This window comes from Delphinapterus leucas, chromosome 16 (assembly GCF_059928025.1).
Source record: "Delphinapterus leucas isolate spDelLeu-1000000601 "Yukka" chromosome 16, BTC_Dleu_Yukka2, whole genome shotgun sequence".
NCBI classification, from domain to species: domain Eukaryota; kingdom Metazoa; phylum Chordata; class Mammalia; order Artiodactyla; family Monodontidae; genus Delphinapterus; species Delphinapterus leucas.
The window spans coordinates 53,511,154-53,525,230 of NC_143144.1; the positions used below are offsets into that span (position 1 = coordinate 53,511,154).

The 14,077-nt window shown below is 36.1% G+C and overlaps 1 protein-coding gene across 7 annotated transcripts in view; it reads left to right on the forward strand.

Moving 5' to 3' along the window:
* The window catches only part of EXOC6 (exocyst complex component 6), a 193,197-nt gene that overhangs the window by 55,695 nt on the left and 123,425 nt on the right, over positions 1–14,077 (forward strand). For all 7 annotated transcript variants that reach the window (XM_089897936.1, XM_089897932.1, XM_022569330.3 and 4 more), the window contains exons 7-9: positions 1,265–1,417; positions 3,455–3,523; positions 8,924–9,007. In XM_089897936.1, the coding sequence (XP_089754062.1) occupies positions 1,265–1,417; positions 3,455–3,523; positions 8,924–9,007 (306 nt within the window). The remainder of the gene's footprint in view (positions 1–1,264; positions 1,418–3,454; positions 3,524–8,923; positions 9,008–14,077) is intronic.

The following is a 14,077-nucleotide window of genomic DNA, read 5'->3' on the forward strand; positions in this document are numbered from 1 at the left end:
TGACAAATGAATGGATTAAGAAAATGTGGTATGTACCTGTGATGGAATACTATCCAGTCTTTAAAAAGGAAATTATCAGCTATCTAAGTTAGTCAAATTCATAGAATCAAAGAGTGGGATGGTGGTTACCAGGGGGAAGTGAGGAGTTACTAATCAACAGACATAAAGTTTCAGTATAGATGAACAAGCTCTAGGGAATTCCTTGGCAGTCCAGTGGTTAGTGATACCTACCAGGGTTCTTGGCCTTCCCTAATCAGTCGAAATTGACTAGAGGCCAGACAAGAAATTCAGCCAAGGCTTTATTGGGGCCCCTGCTGCAGCAGGGGGGGGAGTGAGAACAGACAACAGGTTCCCTTGCTTGCTTACTCCCTGAGGAGGGGTGAGCTTGTTCCTTATATGGGGTGAGGGTAGGGGTGTGTCCATGGGTCAGGCTGGAGGGGTGACTTAGGTGTTTTGCCCACCCTTTAGGTGGCCTAATGTGTAGAGGGCATGCGCAGTACCCTGCTTTTGCTCTGGGCTCTTAAAAAGTGGCAGTGGGGTTTTTTGGTCCCTTTGTATCTTTTGTCCACAGTTTGCCCCAACTGTGCATGCATGCAGTTATTTTTAGTCCCTTATAGTTTCTTTGTATTTTGTTGCTGGAGGAGAGGTTCGTCCAGGTGCAAGTTTTGCAGCATTGAAGCAAAGGGTCCCAGGTCCTAGGCCTGTCTCAGTTAGAACTCTGAGCTTTCACTGCCGTGGGCCCAGTTCTGTCCCTGGTCGGGGAACTAAGATCACACAAGCTGCACAGTGCGGCCAAAAAAAAAAAATGATGAACAAACTCTAGAGGTCTTCTATAAATATCAGTATTATACCTATCAACAATAATGTATTAAATTATTGATATACATATTAATAATGTAATATGTATGTACACTTAAAAATTTGAGGGTAGATCTCATGTTAGTGCTTACCACAATAAAATAAAATTGAAAAAAAGAAACTGGAATAAGATAATCAAGAGTAGAAATCAATATAATAGAAAACAAAATACAAAAGGGAGTATCAACAAAGACAAAAGTTGGTTCTTAGTCTTTTCAGATAAAATTGATAACCCCTGCAAGACTGTTGAAAAAAGGAGGGTGCAAATCATGAACAAAAATGGGACATCATTCCAGATCCTATACCTACAGACATTAAAAAGATGAGAAAATATGAATAATTTCTTGAACCAATTTTGACTACAATAATTTTTCAAATAAACTTAATTTTTCTTTTTCCCAAATAGGCACAGCAGCAGAAACTCTTCAGTGTTATTCTGCAGAAGCAAAATAATGTAAAATTTGGGAAGACTATATATATAAATAATAGAATTCCAGAAGAAAGGAATGAAATCGTATTGAAACCTGTATTTGAGGAAGAGGATGAGAATGAAGAGGAGGTGATGGGAATTTGTTTCTTTCTCTTTCTTTCTTTGTATCTTTTTTTGTTTCTATCTTTGTTTCTTCCTTCCTTCCTTTCCTTCCTCCCTCCATCATCTATTATTGGATGTCTTTTATCTCTTGAGTTGTAATGTTGTCTGTGTGACACTCAGTCTTGCCATGTGGAAACTGAATTTACGTAGATCAGTTTGTAATGAGCTATTAGGGCAAAGGAGTCGTCTGAAATGTTACACTGAATAATTGACAGATAAACAAGATATATTGTAGATTATATTTGTAAGCTGCAGATAGTTGAACCTAGGTTTTCTGCCATAATTAGCAGTAAAAGTGTAAGTTTAATGCTATTTTTGTAGTGATCACTGATAATTTAATTACCTGTGGCAGACATTTAATTGCATGATGGCTTAACCTTGCCATTTAGACTAATTCTGGATAGCCTACCTTTTTTTCCTTCGGCTGGTGCTGAGATACTACAAAATAATTTTAATATGATTAAAGTTAAGTTTTCAGTTTCTTAAAAAAGTTTTACTAAGTCTAGAAACCTTGAAATTGTCCTAAATATTTGCTTTCTTTTATCCTCGTCATTCAAATTCATTCCTAGTCCTAGTGCTTCTTTTGTTCCCTCCACGAAGTCTTCTGTTGAGCCTACTTTTTATCTTTTCCATTGAATTCCTTTTGAATTTAGTTAATACCATAAGGAGTCTAGTATTCCCAATTGTTTATAAGTTTTGCCTTGTCAGTGAGAGTTTAAATTCTTTTTCTAAGGACACTGTTGGGGTGTAGTAAGAACTTTTAATTGATTGATTAAAAAGGAACCATATAAATATGTGTCCATGGCTTCTCTGTGTTTGGGGGAACCACTGAGTGTTCAGTATGTACATTTGCATTATATGCCTGAGGATGAGTGAGTCTGTATGTATTTGTGAGTGTGTGTGTGTATATATATGTGTGTGTACGTATATGTATGTTAATATGTATATATGTATGTATATACATTTATGTTTGCATATATAGTAGATGTCTGATATACAGATAAATAAACAGCCTTAAATAGTTTAATGTCTTTCTAATGTGGAATTAATGTGGCCTGATTAGTCCCTTGAAATGAAATAAATGTTTTTGAAATCTACTTTTTTGCTCTTTCTTAATCAATATTCAGAGAATCTCTGTCTTTTCTCCCTTGAGATTCAGAATGGTAAAAATGGACCATCTAGTCTTCGTGTCTCAATTTTCCATAGTCTGTTTTGTATATCTTTAATTGCTGGGAACATTGCCGTCAGGCCCGACACCCAAATCCATACTCTAAGAGAAACTTGGTTGTTTCCCTGTTCTTTACGATCTATTTAATTATTACTACATTTTGTTTCTATCATTTTCCCAAATAAGTAACTCTATAATAAAAATAATTTAAGTTCACTCAGAGGATTCATGAGAATAGAAATGTGTTCCTTTAAAAAGAGTTTATTTCTCAAGTTTGGGGAACTTTATATTACTGTTTCTTTAATTGTAAGATGTACTTTAAAAAATATTATTAACATCTCAGAATCAGGAAACATCTTAAAATTGATGATACTACAGTTTCAAGTGGTAGTGTTTTTTTTCTTTGTTAGTGTTCCATAAAATAATAATGATGATTTCTTCAATTTGATGAAATAATTATAAGTCATGCATAAGAGAAGGAACTTCATCTATAGGTAAATCATACATTTGTGCACCATCTTTACCAGAAGCAATAATGATGTATCTAGTTATCCATAGCAATTTTCTGGTAATCTATCAAGCATGATAAAGATATACAGTCTCTCCCCTTTATTACCTTATAATCTAAAATAGTCAACAATGATGATAAATATATGCAGAATGAATTACTAAACAAATGCCAAAACAAAATAGGCATTGTGTTTATAGTGTGTGCTTTTTATAGTTGATAAATGTTATAATACGAAGTCCATGAATCTCCTTGTCTAACTTTATATTATTCAACAGTAGACTAGTAGTTTGACCTATAATTTTTAAAAAATGGTTTTATTTTTCAGGTCTTAACTGTTCAGGATCTTGTTGATTTTTCCCCTGTTTACCGATGTTTGCACATTTATTCTGTTCTGGTAAGTATCTTTTGTATATGTGCATGGATATATATATATATATATATATATATATATGTCTGTGTGTGTATACATATGTGTGTATACACATTTGTGTGTGTATATTTGTATTATTAAAAAGACAGGTATGCATTTTAGGCCTGCTTTTCTAAAGGCTGACCACAAGCTCATTGAGCTCTAAACCTTCATGCAGTATTTACTTGTGAAATATCCACTGTGTGTAAGGCATTTATTTTTTTCTTTAACTTAATCGTGGTACACTTTCAAGTATACTTTTCATGTATGTTAAAAGAACCTTACATTTCTCCCTTCTTGCCTTTGTACTGTTGTATCACAGTTACTTTTAAGTATGTTACTTCTACATTTGTTTACCCCACACTACATTGTTTTTAGTTTTGGTTAAACAATTATCTTTTTAAAAAACATAATCGCACTATTCTGATATAATTCATATACCCCAAATTTTACCCTTTTAAAGTATACAGTTCAGTGGTTTTAGTATAATTCATAAGGATGTGCAACCATTACAACTAATTCCAGAACATTTTATTGCTATAAAAAGAAACCTCTTACCTGTTAGCAGTCACTCCTTATTCTTCCCTCCCCCCAGTCCCTGACAACCATTAATTTACTTTCTGTCTCTATGGATTTGCCTATTCTGGATATTTCATATAAATGGAATCATACTATATGTGGCCTTTTGTGTCCAACTTCTTTCATATAGGTAGAAGTTTAAGTTATTGATTGAGATCTGTCTTCTTTTTTATTTATTTTATTTTTGGCAGTGTTGAATCTTTGTTGCTGCTCACGAGCTTTCTCTAGTTGTGACAGGTGGGGGCTACTCTTTGTTGTGGTGTGTGGGCTTCTCATTGCGGTGGCTTCTCTTGTTGTGGAGCACGGGCTCTAGGTGTGTGGGCTTTGGTATTTGTGGCACGCAGGCTCAGTAGTTGCAGCACACGGGTTTAGTTGCTCTGTGGCATGTGGGATCTTCCTGGATCAGGGATTTAACCCATGTCCCCTGCATTACCAGGTGGAGTCTTTTTCTTTTTTTTTTAAATTTTGTTTATTTATTTATTTTTGGCTGCATTGGGTCTTCATTGCTGCACGTGGGCTTTCTCTAGTTGCGGCGAGCGGGGGCTACTCTTCGTTGCGGTGTGCGGGCTTCTTGCAGTGGCTTCTCTTGTTGCGGAGCACGGGCTCTAGGTGCACGGGCTCAGTAGTTGTGGCTCACGGGCTCTAGAGTGCAGGCTCAGTTGTGGCACATGGGCTTAGTTGCTCCGCGTCTTGTGGGATCTTCCTGGACCAGGGCTCGAACCCATGTCCCCTGCATTGGCAGGCAGATTCTTAATCACTGAGCCACCAGGGAAGTCCTGGCAGATATATTCTTAACCACTATGCCACCAGGCAAGTCCCTTTCTTCTTTTTTTTTTTTTTTGTGGTACGCGGGCCTCTCACTGTTGTGGCCTCTGCTCCGGATGCGCAGGCTCAGCGGCCATAGCTCACGGGCCCAGCCGCTCCACGGCATGTGGGATCTTCCCAGACCGGGGCACGAACCTGTGTCCCCTGCATCGGCAGGTGGACTCCCAACCACTGGGCCACCAGGGAAGCCCCCTTTCTTCTTTTTTAATACAGACATTTAAAGCTATAAATTTCCTTCTAACCACTGCTTTAGCTGCATTCCATGAGTTTTGGTGTGTTGTGTTTTTGTTTCCATTTATCTCAAAGTATTTTCTAATTTCCTGTGATTTCTTCTTTAACCCATTAGTTATTTAGAAATGTGTTTAATCTCCATGTTTGTGAATTTCTGTTCACAAACAAAAGTTCTTCTGTCATTGATTCCTAATTTAATCCCACTGTAGTCACAGATCATACTTTGTATGATTCCAGTCCTTTTAAATTTATTGAGGCTTGTTTTATGGCATAACATATGCTTTATCCTGGAGAATGTTTCATGTATACTTGAGAATAATGTGTATCTGGCTGTTGTTGGGTGGTGTTTTCTATAGCCATCAGTTAGGTTTAGTTGATTATAGTGTTCAAATCTTCTTTATCCTTGTTGATCTTTTGCTTGTTTTGTCTGTTATTAAAAATGGGATTATTGAAGCCTCCAGCTATAACTGTTGAATTGTCTGTTCTTCCTTAGTTCTGCCACGTTTTGCTTCATATATTTTTGAGGCTTTGTTGTTATGTGTGTATATGTTTATAATTGTTATGTCTCTGTAGTAAGACCTTTTTTCACTATAAAATGTCTTTCTTTGTAATATTTTTTATCTTAAATTCTATTTTGGCTGATATTAGTATAGGCACTCAGGCTCTTTTGGTTACTCTTGGCATGGTATATTTTTTTATTATGTTATTTTTGACCTTTTTGTGTCTTTGAATCTAAAGCGTGTCTCTTGTAGGATAGCATATAGATGGATCTGTTTTCTTTTCAGTTCAGTCTGCTGATCTCTTCCTTTTGATTGGATTGTTTAGTTCATTTATATTTAATGTAATTACTGATAAGGTAGGATTTACATCTACTGGTTGTTTTAATATGTCTGATGTCTTTTTTTGTTCCTCCCTTTTCCATTATTGCCTTCTTTTGCATCAAATAGATATTTTCTCATGTACCATTTTAATTCCCTTGTCATTTATTTATATGCACACACACACACACACACACACACACACACACACATTTATATATTTAGTATTTTCTTAGTGTTTGCCCTGGGAATTACAAGTAACATCTTTATTTTAAAACAGTATAATTAGTTCTCATTAATCCCTCTCCTTTGTGTTATTGTTCTCATACTAATTATATATTTACACATTAGCCATTCACACAGTTTTATAATTCTTTATGCAGTTGTTTTTTTAAATTAGAAGAAAAGAGTTACAAACAAAAATACACATATACTGTCTTTATATTTTCCTCTGTATTTACTTTTACTGGTACTTTTTATTTCTTCATGTGAATTAGAGTTACTGTCTAGTGTCCTTGCGTTTCTGCCTGAAGTACTCCTGTTAGTGTTTCTTTTAGGGAAGGTTCTGGTAGTGTCAAATTCTCTCAATTTTGTTTATCTGGGAGTGTCTTAATTTCTCTTTTGCTTTTATTTTTTTTTTTGGGCCACACTGTGCAGCTTGTGGGATCTTAGTTCCCCAACCAGGGATTGAACCTGGGCCCTCGGCAGTGAAAGCACAGAGTCCTAACCACTAGACCACCAGGGAATTCCCTCTCCTTTGCTTTTTAAGAGTAGTTTTGTTGGATATAGAATTCTTGGTTTTTCTTTCAGCGCTTTGAATATGTCATCACACTGCCTTCTTAAGCCATTTACTTTTAAGGAGCTTTGAGGTTTGGATTATTTATGTAATTGAAAAAAGAATGGTAATTATGTTAATTAGAGCAAATAGAACTATCTTTATTTGTTAACTTTTTTCTTTTAGTCCTCTATTAAAAGACAGGACTAGTTCTGCACTTCCTAGCTGAGATGAAAGTGATCTAACAGCACAATATCAATGTAAACTTGCTGTTTTACAGATAAGTAAGTGACGTTTCAAGTGTGTTGAACTTTATTGAATAGACCTTTAAGAAGAATTTCTCTTTTTAAAGCTATAATAAATCATAGTGTAGTATCAAAACAATAATACTTTTAGTCTAGTCTCTGATAAAATAGTTCTTTCAATGTGTGTGATTATAAACTACCTTAACTTCATAGATTCTTTTCAATGTGAGGTGGTAGTATATACATTTAACTGCATTCATACCTGAGGCAAACAGAGGGTAGGTTCCATCACGATTACACTGCTATCTGTAGTAACATTGAAAACTAGGCTTCCTTTTGTCTAATCACATGAAGTTGTTTTTTTGTTTTGTTTTGTTTTTATAAATTTATTTTATTTATTTATTTTTGGCTGTATTGGGTCTTCGCTGCTGTGTGCGGGCTTTCTCTAGTTGTGGCAAGCAGGGGCTACTCTTTGTTGCGGTGCACGGGCTTCTCATTGTGGTGGCTTCTCTTGTTGCGGAGCATGGGCTCTAGGCACACGGGCTTCAGTAGTTGTGGCACATGGGCTTAGTTGCTCCGCGGCATATGGGATCTTCCCGGATGAGGGCTCGAACCTGTGTCCCCTGCATTGGCAGGTGGATTCTTAACCACTGCGCCACCAGGGAAGCCCCACATGAAGTTTTATTCTTTCACAACTCCTTTAAATTGGATGTTCTCTTATAAGTTTTGAGTTTGGTGTAGAAGAATGATTTTTTGCTTTGATGGTGCTCAATTTTTCTGTCTTTTATGGCACCGTGCTACAGTGAGTTCCAGTAGGCACTTCTCTTACTTTGTATTATTCCTGTTCTATATGTGTATGATCTGCAAGAGACCATGAGTGTTTGTTGTTCTTTCGCCAGTGCCTTCCATTTTACCTGATATTTCATAAAGATTTGCTGCATTTAGTAATTGACTCTTTAACACAACACTCAGTTTTTAATACAGACACATTATATACTTTATCTGGGAGTTTATGTCAACAGGCACTAAGTCCTCTGGGAAAGACTGTATCTTTATACCTGTGTAACAGATGTGGCTGTTGGCAGGTCTCAGTTTCTTGCCACATGGGCTGTCTGCAAGTCTGCCTGATAGTCTTCATGACGTGGCAACTGGCTTTCCCCAGAAGTGAGTGATCTGAGAGAGACCAAATGAAAACCATGATGCCTTTTATAACTTAATCTCAGAAGTGACATACTTTTACTTCTCCTGCATTCTATTGGTCACATAGACCAACCTTGGTACAATGTGGGAGGAGACAAGGGATCTTTGGGGGGTGTCTTGGAGGCTACCACACTTACTTTATAAAAGAAAGACATATCCTTCACTGATACCTGGTGGTACCATTGTGCATTGTCTTGATGTATAAAAACTTCCAAGGTGCCAAATAAAGGAGAAGTCTTCTTTAATGATTAATCAAGGGACAGTATTCACAAAGGGTTCCTCCCTTTCTCTTCCTGTGCAGATTAATAGTAAACCATGTTAGAAATAGTATATTTTGTCCTGTGGTCAGATTTTCTTAGTTCTTGTACAACATGTTCAGAAGTTGAGGCTTGCCAACTAATTTTCTTAATTTCCCTCACTGACAGCGATATTTTCTTTCGTCAGTCAAAAATGTATAAAGGCTAAGTGACAAGTTGGGCAACAGTCAAATTATTTGAACTTACCTTTAGTCTTAATTGTCATGATACCAAACAAGGTTACTATCTGTGAACCATAATGCCAGAACTTGTTCTTGGTATTCAATATGAAATACCATTCCGCATTTAAATCCAGTTGTTAAAAACTGAAAAATGACTCTTACGGGGTAAAGTTTTCTGTTTAGCAGTGTGTTTGTGTATGTGTGTTTTTCATTACTCTTCTGATTTTATTTTAGGGTGATGAGGAAACATTTGAAAATTATTACCGAAAACAAAGAAAGAAACAGGCAAGACTGGTATTGCAACCCCAGTCAAATATGGTAAGTATGTGAAAATTTTGAATTGGTTATGTTGAAGTTTTTATCCTCTTTAATTTCTTCAAGGCATGCATTCAACTACAAATATTTATTGAATACCTACCATTTCCAATCATTGGTTTAGGTGTGAAGGTTACAGCAGTGAACAAAATGGCTATGGCTAAGTCCCTTCTCTCATGAACTTACATTCTATTAGGGAAGATAGACTGTAAGTGAATAAATAAGACAATGAATACATAAAAAGATAAATAAGTAAATATATAAAATGTCAGGGAGTGATAATTAGTTTCTGACGATGTGGTAGACTGTGTATCTTGATTAATTGTTCTACTGCAAAAACAACTAAAGGTGCTGGATAAAACATTTTTTAAAATCTTAAATTCTTTTTAAATGTACTGAGGATCAGGTAGGAAAGTATAGTCCTGACAAAGACGAAATAAGTAATCTGAAAGGGCTTTGTTTGTGGGATTTTTATTAGTCATTCTCAAGAATATATGTATTTTTTTGGTTATAAAATTGTGATGTATTCACTGTAGAAAAATAAGGAAAAATTGAAATAAAATAATCCATAATGTAAAAAAAAAAACCAAACTAAGTCAATATGGAACTGTTCTATATGTTGGTTACGGTGATAGGTATGTGACTAGATGTATTTGTGAAAACACATAGAAACAGCACATGGAAAAGAGTTTTGTTCATGTAACTTATACCTCAATACACCTAAATATAAGAAAAACAAAACAGGAAAACCTAAATGAGGAAAGAAATTCAGACAGGCACAATGAAGAACTGACTGTAGCTTTTATCCTAGGGGCATGGGCTGAATGGGAAAGCATAAGTTTTGAGGACATAGGGGTACAGGGGGCTAAGCATAGAGTCACCCAAAGTGGGTGATAAGAGACTGTCTCCTTTGTAAGGCTGAGACTCCAAAGAATTATAGCCCATTATTAGTATGACCTAGAGATAAAACCATCTAGCAAAACCTCTCTGGTCCTTCTGCCAAATACACTAAAGAAAATTGCCTATCCCAAATCCTGGTGCTGAGTGAACAAAGAGAAAAAATCTCTGAGAATTCATAACAAGCAGTTCCTCAAATGTGTTTGCAAACCAAATTCATTCTACTTGGATAATCGAAAAAATCTCAAGCTGAAAATTTAAAGTGGTTCCATTTTGATATTGTCTCCAGGTGCCTAGTAGAAGCAAATGCAGTTCTTCTCCGAACCTTCATACCAAATTAAAGGATATCCATAGTTGAGATTTCAAGGAAAATTAGCAACTCATACTCAGAATTAGCTGTCAAACAAGTGAGAATCATTAGAAATATTGACAACAGAAATCAATTGTAAAAGACTTTCAATGTTTGAGTTATCAGGCATAGAATATAAAATAACACTATTATATTTAAAGAAATAAAAGGCAAGCTTGCTGATATCATTAGGCAACAAGAAACTCTAAAGGAATTACCAAAAAAATGTGGAAAAAAAATCAAGTAGAATACCTAGTAATTAAAGATATATTAGCCAGGGCTCCCCTGGTGGCGCAGTGGTTGAGAGTCCGCCTGCCGACGCAGGGGACACGGGTTCGTGCCCCGGTCCGGGAAGATCCCACATGCCGCGGAGCGGCTGGGCCTGTGAGCCATGGCCGCTGAGCTTGCGCGTCCGGAGCCTGTTCTCCTCAACGGGAGAGGCCACAGCAGTGAGAGGCCCGCGTACCACAAAAAAATAAAAAAAAAGATATACTAGCCAACATGAAAAATTTTGTGAACAGGTTGATGAATTCTCTTAGTTGATCTGAAGAAATTGCTAGACTACATCATAGAGTGACAAAAGAATAAAAATATAGAAGAAAGATAGAGGAGATACAGAGAGGTCTAACATATTTAGTTGCAGTTTTAGAAAGAAAGGATAGAACAAGAGGGACAGAGGAATATTTGAGGTAATACCTGAGAACTTACTAAGACAGATAAGAAACAGAAACCTACAGTCAAGTCCAAGGAATCCAAGTAGGTTAAATGAAAAGAAGTACACTTTTAGAGAACTTAAAATGAAAATGTAGAACACCAAAGATAAGGAGAAAATAGAAGACCTGAAAAACATTATGAGCTAAGTGAACTAATTGACATTTATCGAATAATTCACCCAAAGCAGCAGAATACACGTGCTTTTCCAAGTGTACCTGGAAGTTTCATCAAGATAGATCATATTCTGGGTAATAAAATAAATCTCAATAAATATTAAAAAACTTGAAATTGTACAAAGTGTGTCTTTTTACTACAAGAGAATGAAATTATCCATGTGCAAAAAAATGAATGTTGATGCTTACCTCATTCAGCATTTCAAGAAATGGATCATGGACCCAAATATAAGAGCTAAAATTGTAAAACTTTTAGAAAAAACAAAGGTTAAAATCTTTGTGACTTTGGGTTAGGCAGTATTTTCTTGGGTGACATACATAAAGCATGAACCATAAAAGAAAGAAATTGATAGATTGAACATCAAAATGGAAAACTTCTACCCTTCAAAAGGCAGTATCAAGAAAATGAAAAGACAAGACATAGATGGAGAGAACATTTGCAAAACTCATGTGTAATAAAAGGCTTGTATCCAGAATATATAGAGAACTTGTATAACTAACTAAAGACAGACTAAAAAGATTCAAATAGACATTTTACCAAAGATACACAGATGGCAAGTAAGCACATGAAAAGATGTTAAATATCATTTTTCATCAGGGAAATGCAAATTAAAACCACAATGAGACACCTCTACATACCTACTAGAATGGCTAAAATTAAAAAGATCGATAATAGCAAGTGCTGGTGAGGATTTGGAGCAGGTAGAACTCTCATAAACTTCTGATAGGTATAAATATTGTACTGCCACTTTGGAAAATAGTTTGACAGTTTGTTATAATGTTAAGCATACACTTGCCATATGACCCAGCACTTCTACTCCTAGGTTTTTAGCTGTGAGAGATCAAAATTTATCCACATAGTGGCTCGTATGTGAATGTTTATAGTAGCTTTATTCATAAATGCCAGAAACTGGAAACATCTCAAATGTCTGTGAGCTAGTGATAGATAAACAGATTGTTGTATCTCGGGCTTCCCTGGTGGCGCAGTGGTTGAGAGTCCGCCTGCCAATGCAGGGGACACGGGTTCGTGCCTCGGTCCGGGAAGATCCCACATGCCATGGAGCAGCTAGGCCCGTGAGCCATGGCCACTGAGCCTGCATGTCTGGAGCCTGTGCTCCGCAACAGGAGAGGCCACAACAGTGAGAGGCCCGCGTACCAAAAAAAAAAAAATAAAAGTTGTACCTCGACATAATGGAATACTACTCAGCAGTAGAAAAGGAACTGATACATGCAGTGACATGGATAAATCTTAAAAACACTATTCTAGGTGAAAAAATTCAGATACAGCAAAGTTATGTATAGTACGATTTGTGTTACATGACATTTTTGAAAAGGCAAAACTATGGCATAGAATGGCATCTGTGACAACGGGCCAGGGTTGGGCAGAGTGATTCACTATAGAGGGGCATAAAGGGAACTTTTTATGAGACGGAAATATTCTATGTCTTGATTTTGGTTGTGGTGACACAAATGTCTACATTCATCAAAACTCATCGGACTCTGTATGTAAAAAGCGTTTTAATTTTGCTTTATGTAAATTATGCCTCAGTAAATTTGACTTTAAAAGCAAAGATAAAGAGAAGACCTCAGAAATACCCAGAGAGAAGAGATTATTTTCAAATAAACAAGACAGTGGAATATTTTCAGTGCTGAAGGAAAATGACTGTCTTCCTGGGATTCTATATTCAGCGGAACAAGGGCAAAGATAGACATTTTCAGGCAAAGAAGAGGAGAGTTTGTTACCAAGACACCCTTAGTAAAGAAAGGATATACTGCAGTCAAAAGGAAAGTGATGCCAAATGGAAGATATGAGTTGCTAGAATGAATGAATAGCAAGGAAAGTATAAATATGTGGACAAATCTGTGTTGACTGTAGAAAATAATATTAATAAAATATTATGGACATTAAAACAAGATAGAGTTGAAATGCACAGTAACAATAACATAAACATTAGAGTGAGATGGAAGTTAATGAAGTGAAACTATTCCACAGTTTTGGAATTGTCCAGAAAAGAAAAGAAAATTATTGATTAATTTTAGAGTTTGATTACTTAAGTATGCATAATGTAATTTCTGTAACCACTAAAAGAATAGAAACAATATATACTTAAATATAATTTTTATTTTTTCCTCTACATCTGTGTCTCAATTTCTGCTCTGCAAACCAGTTCATCTGTACCATTTTTCTAGGTTCCACATATATGTGTTAATATACGATATTTGTTTTTCTGACTTACTTCACTCTGTATGACAGTCTCTAGATCCATTCACGTCTCTACAAATGACCCAGTTTCATTCCTTTTTATGTCTGAGTAATATTCCATTGTATATATGTACCACATCTTCTTTACCCATTTGTCTGTCGATGGGCATTTAGGTTGCTTCCATGAATTGGCTACTGTAAGTAGTGCAGCAATGAACATTGGGGTGCATGTGTCTTTTTCAATTACAGTTTTCTCTAGGTATATGCCCAGTAGTGGGATTACTGGGTCATATGGTAATTCTATTTTTAGTTTTTTAAGGAACCTCCATACTGTTCTCCATAGTGGCTGTATCAATTTACCTTCCCACCAACAGTGCAAGAGGGTTCCCTTTCCTCCACACCCTGTCCAGCATTTGTTGTTTGTAGAATTTCTGATGATGCCCATTCTAACTGGTGTGAGGTGATACCTAATTGTACTTTTGATTTGCATTTCTCTAATAATTAGTGATATTGAGCAGCTTTTCATGTGCTTCTTGGCCATCTGTATGTCTTCTTTGGAGAAATGTCTATTTAGGCCTTCTGCCCATTTTTGGATTGAGTTGTTTGTTTTTTTAATATTGAGCTGCATGAGCTGCTTATATATTTTGGAGATTAATCCTCTGTCCATTGATTCGTTTGCGAATATTCTCTCCCATTCTGAGGGTTGTATTTTCGTCTTGTTTATGGTTTCCTTTGCT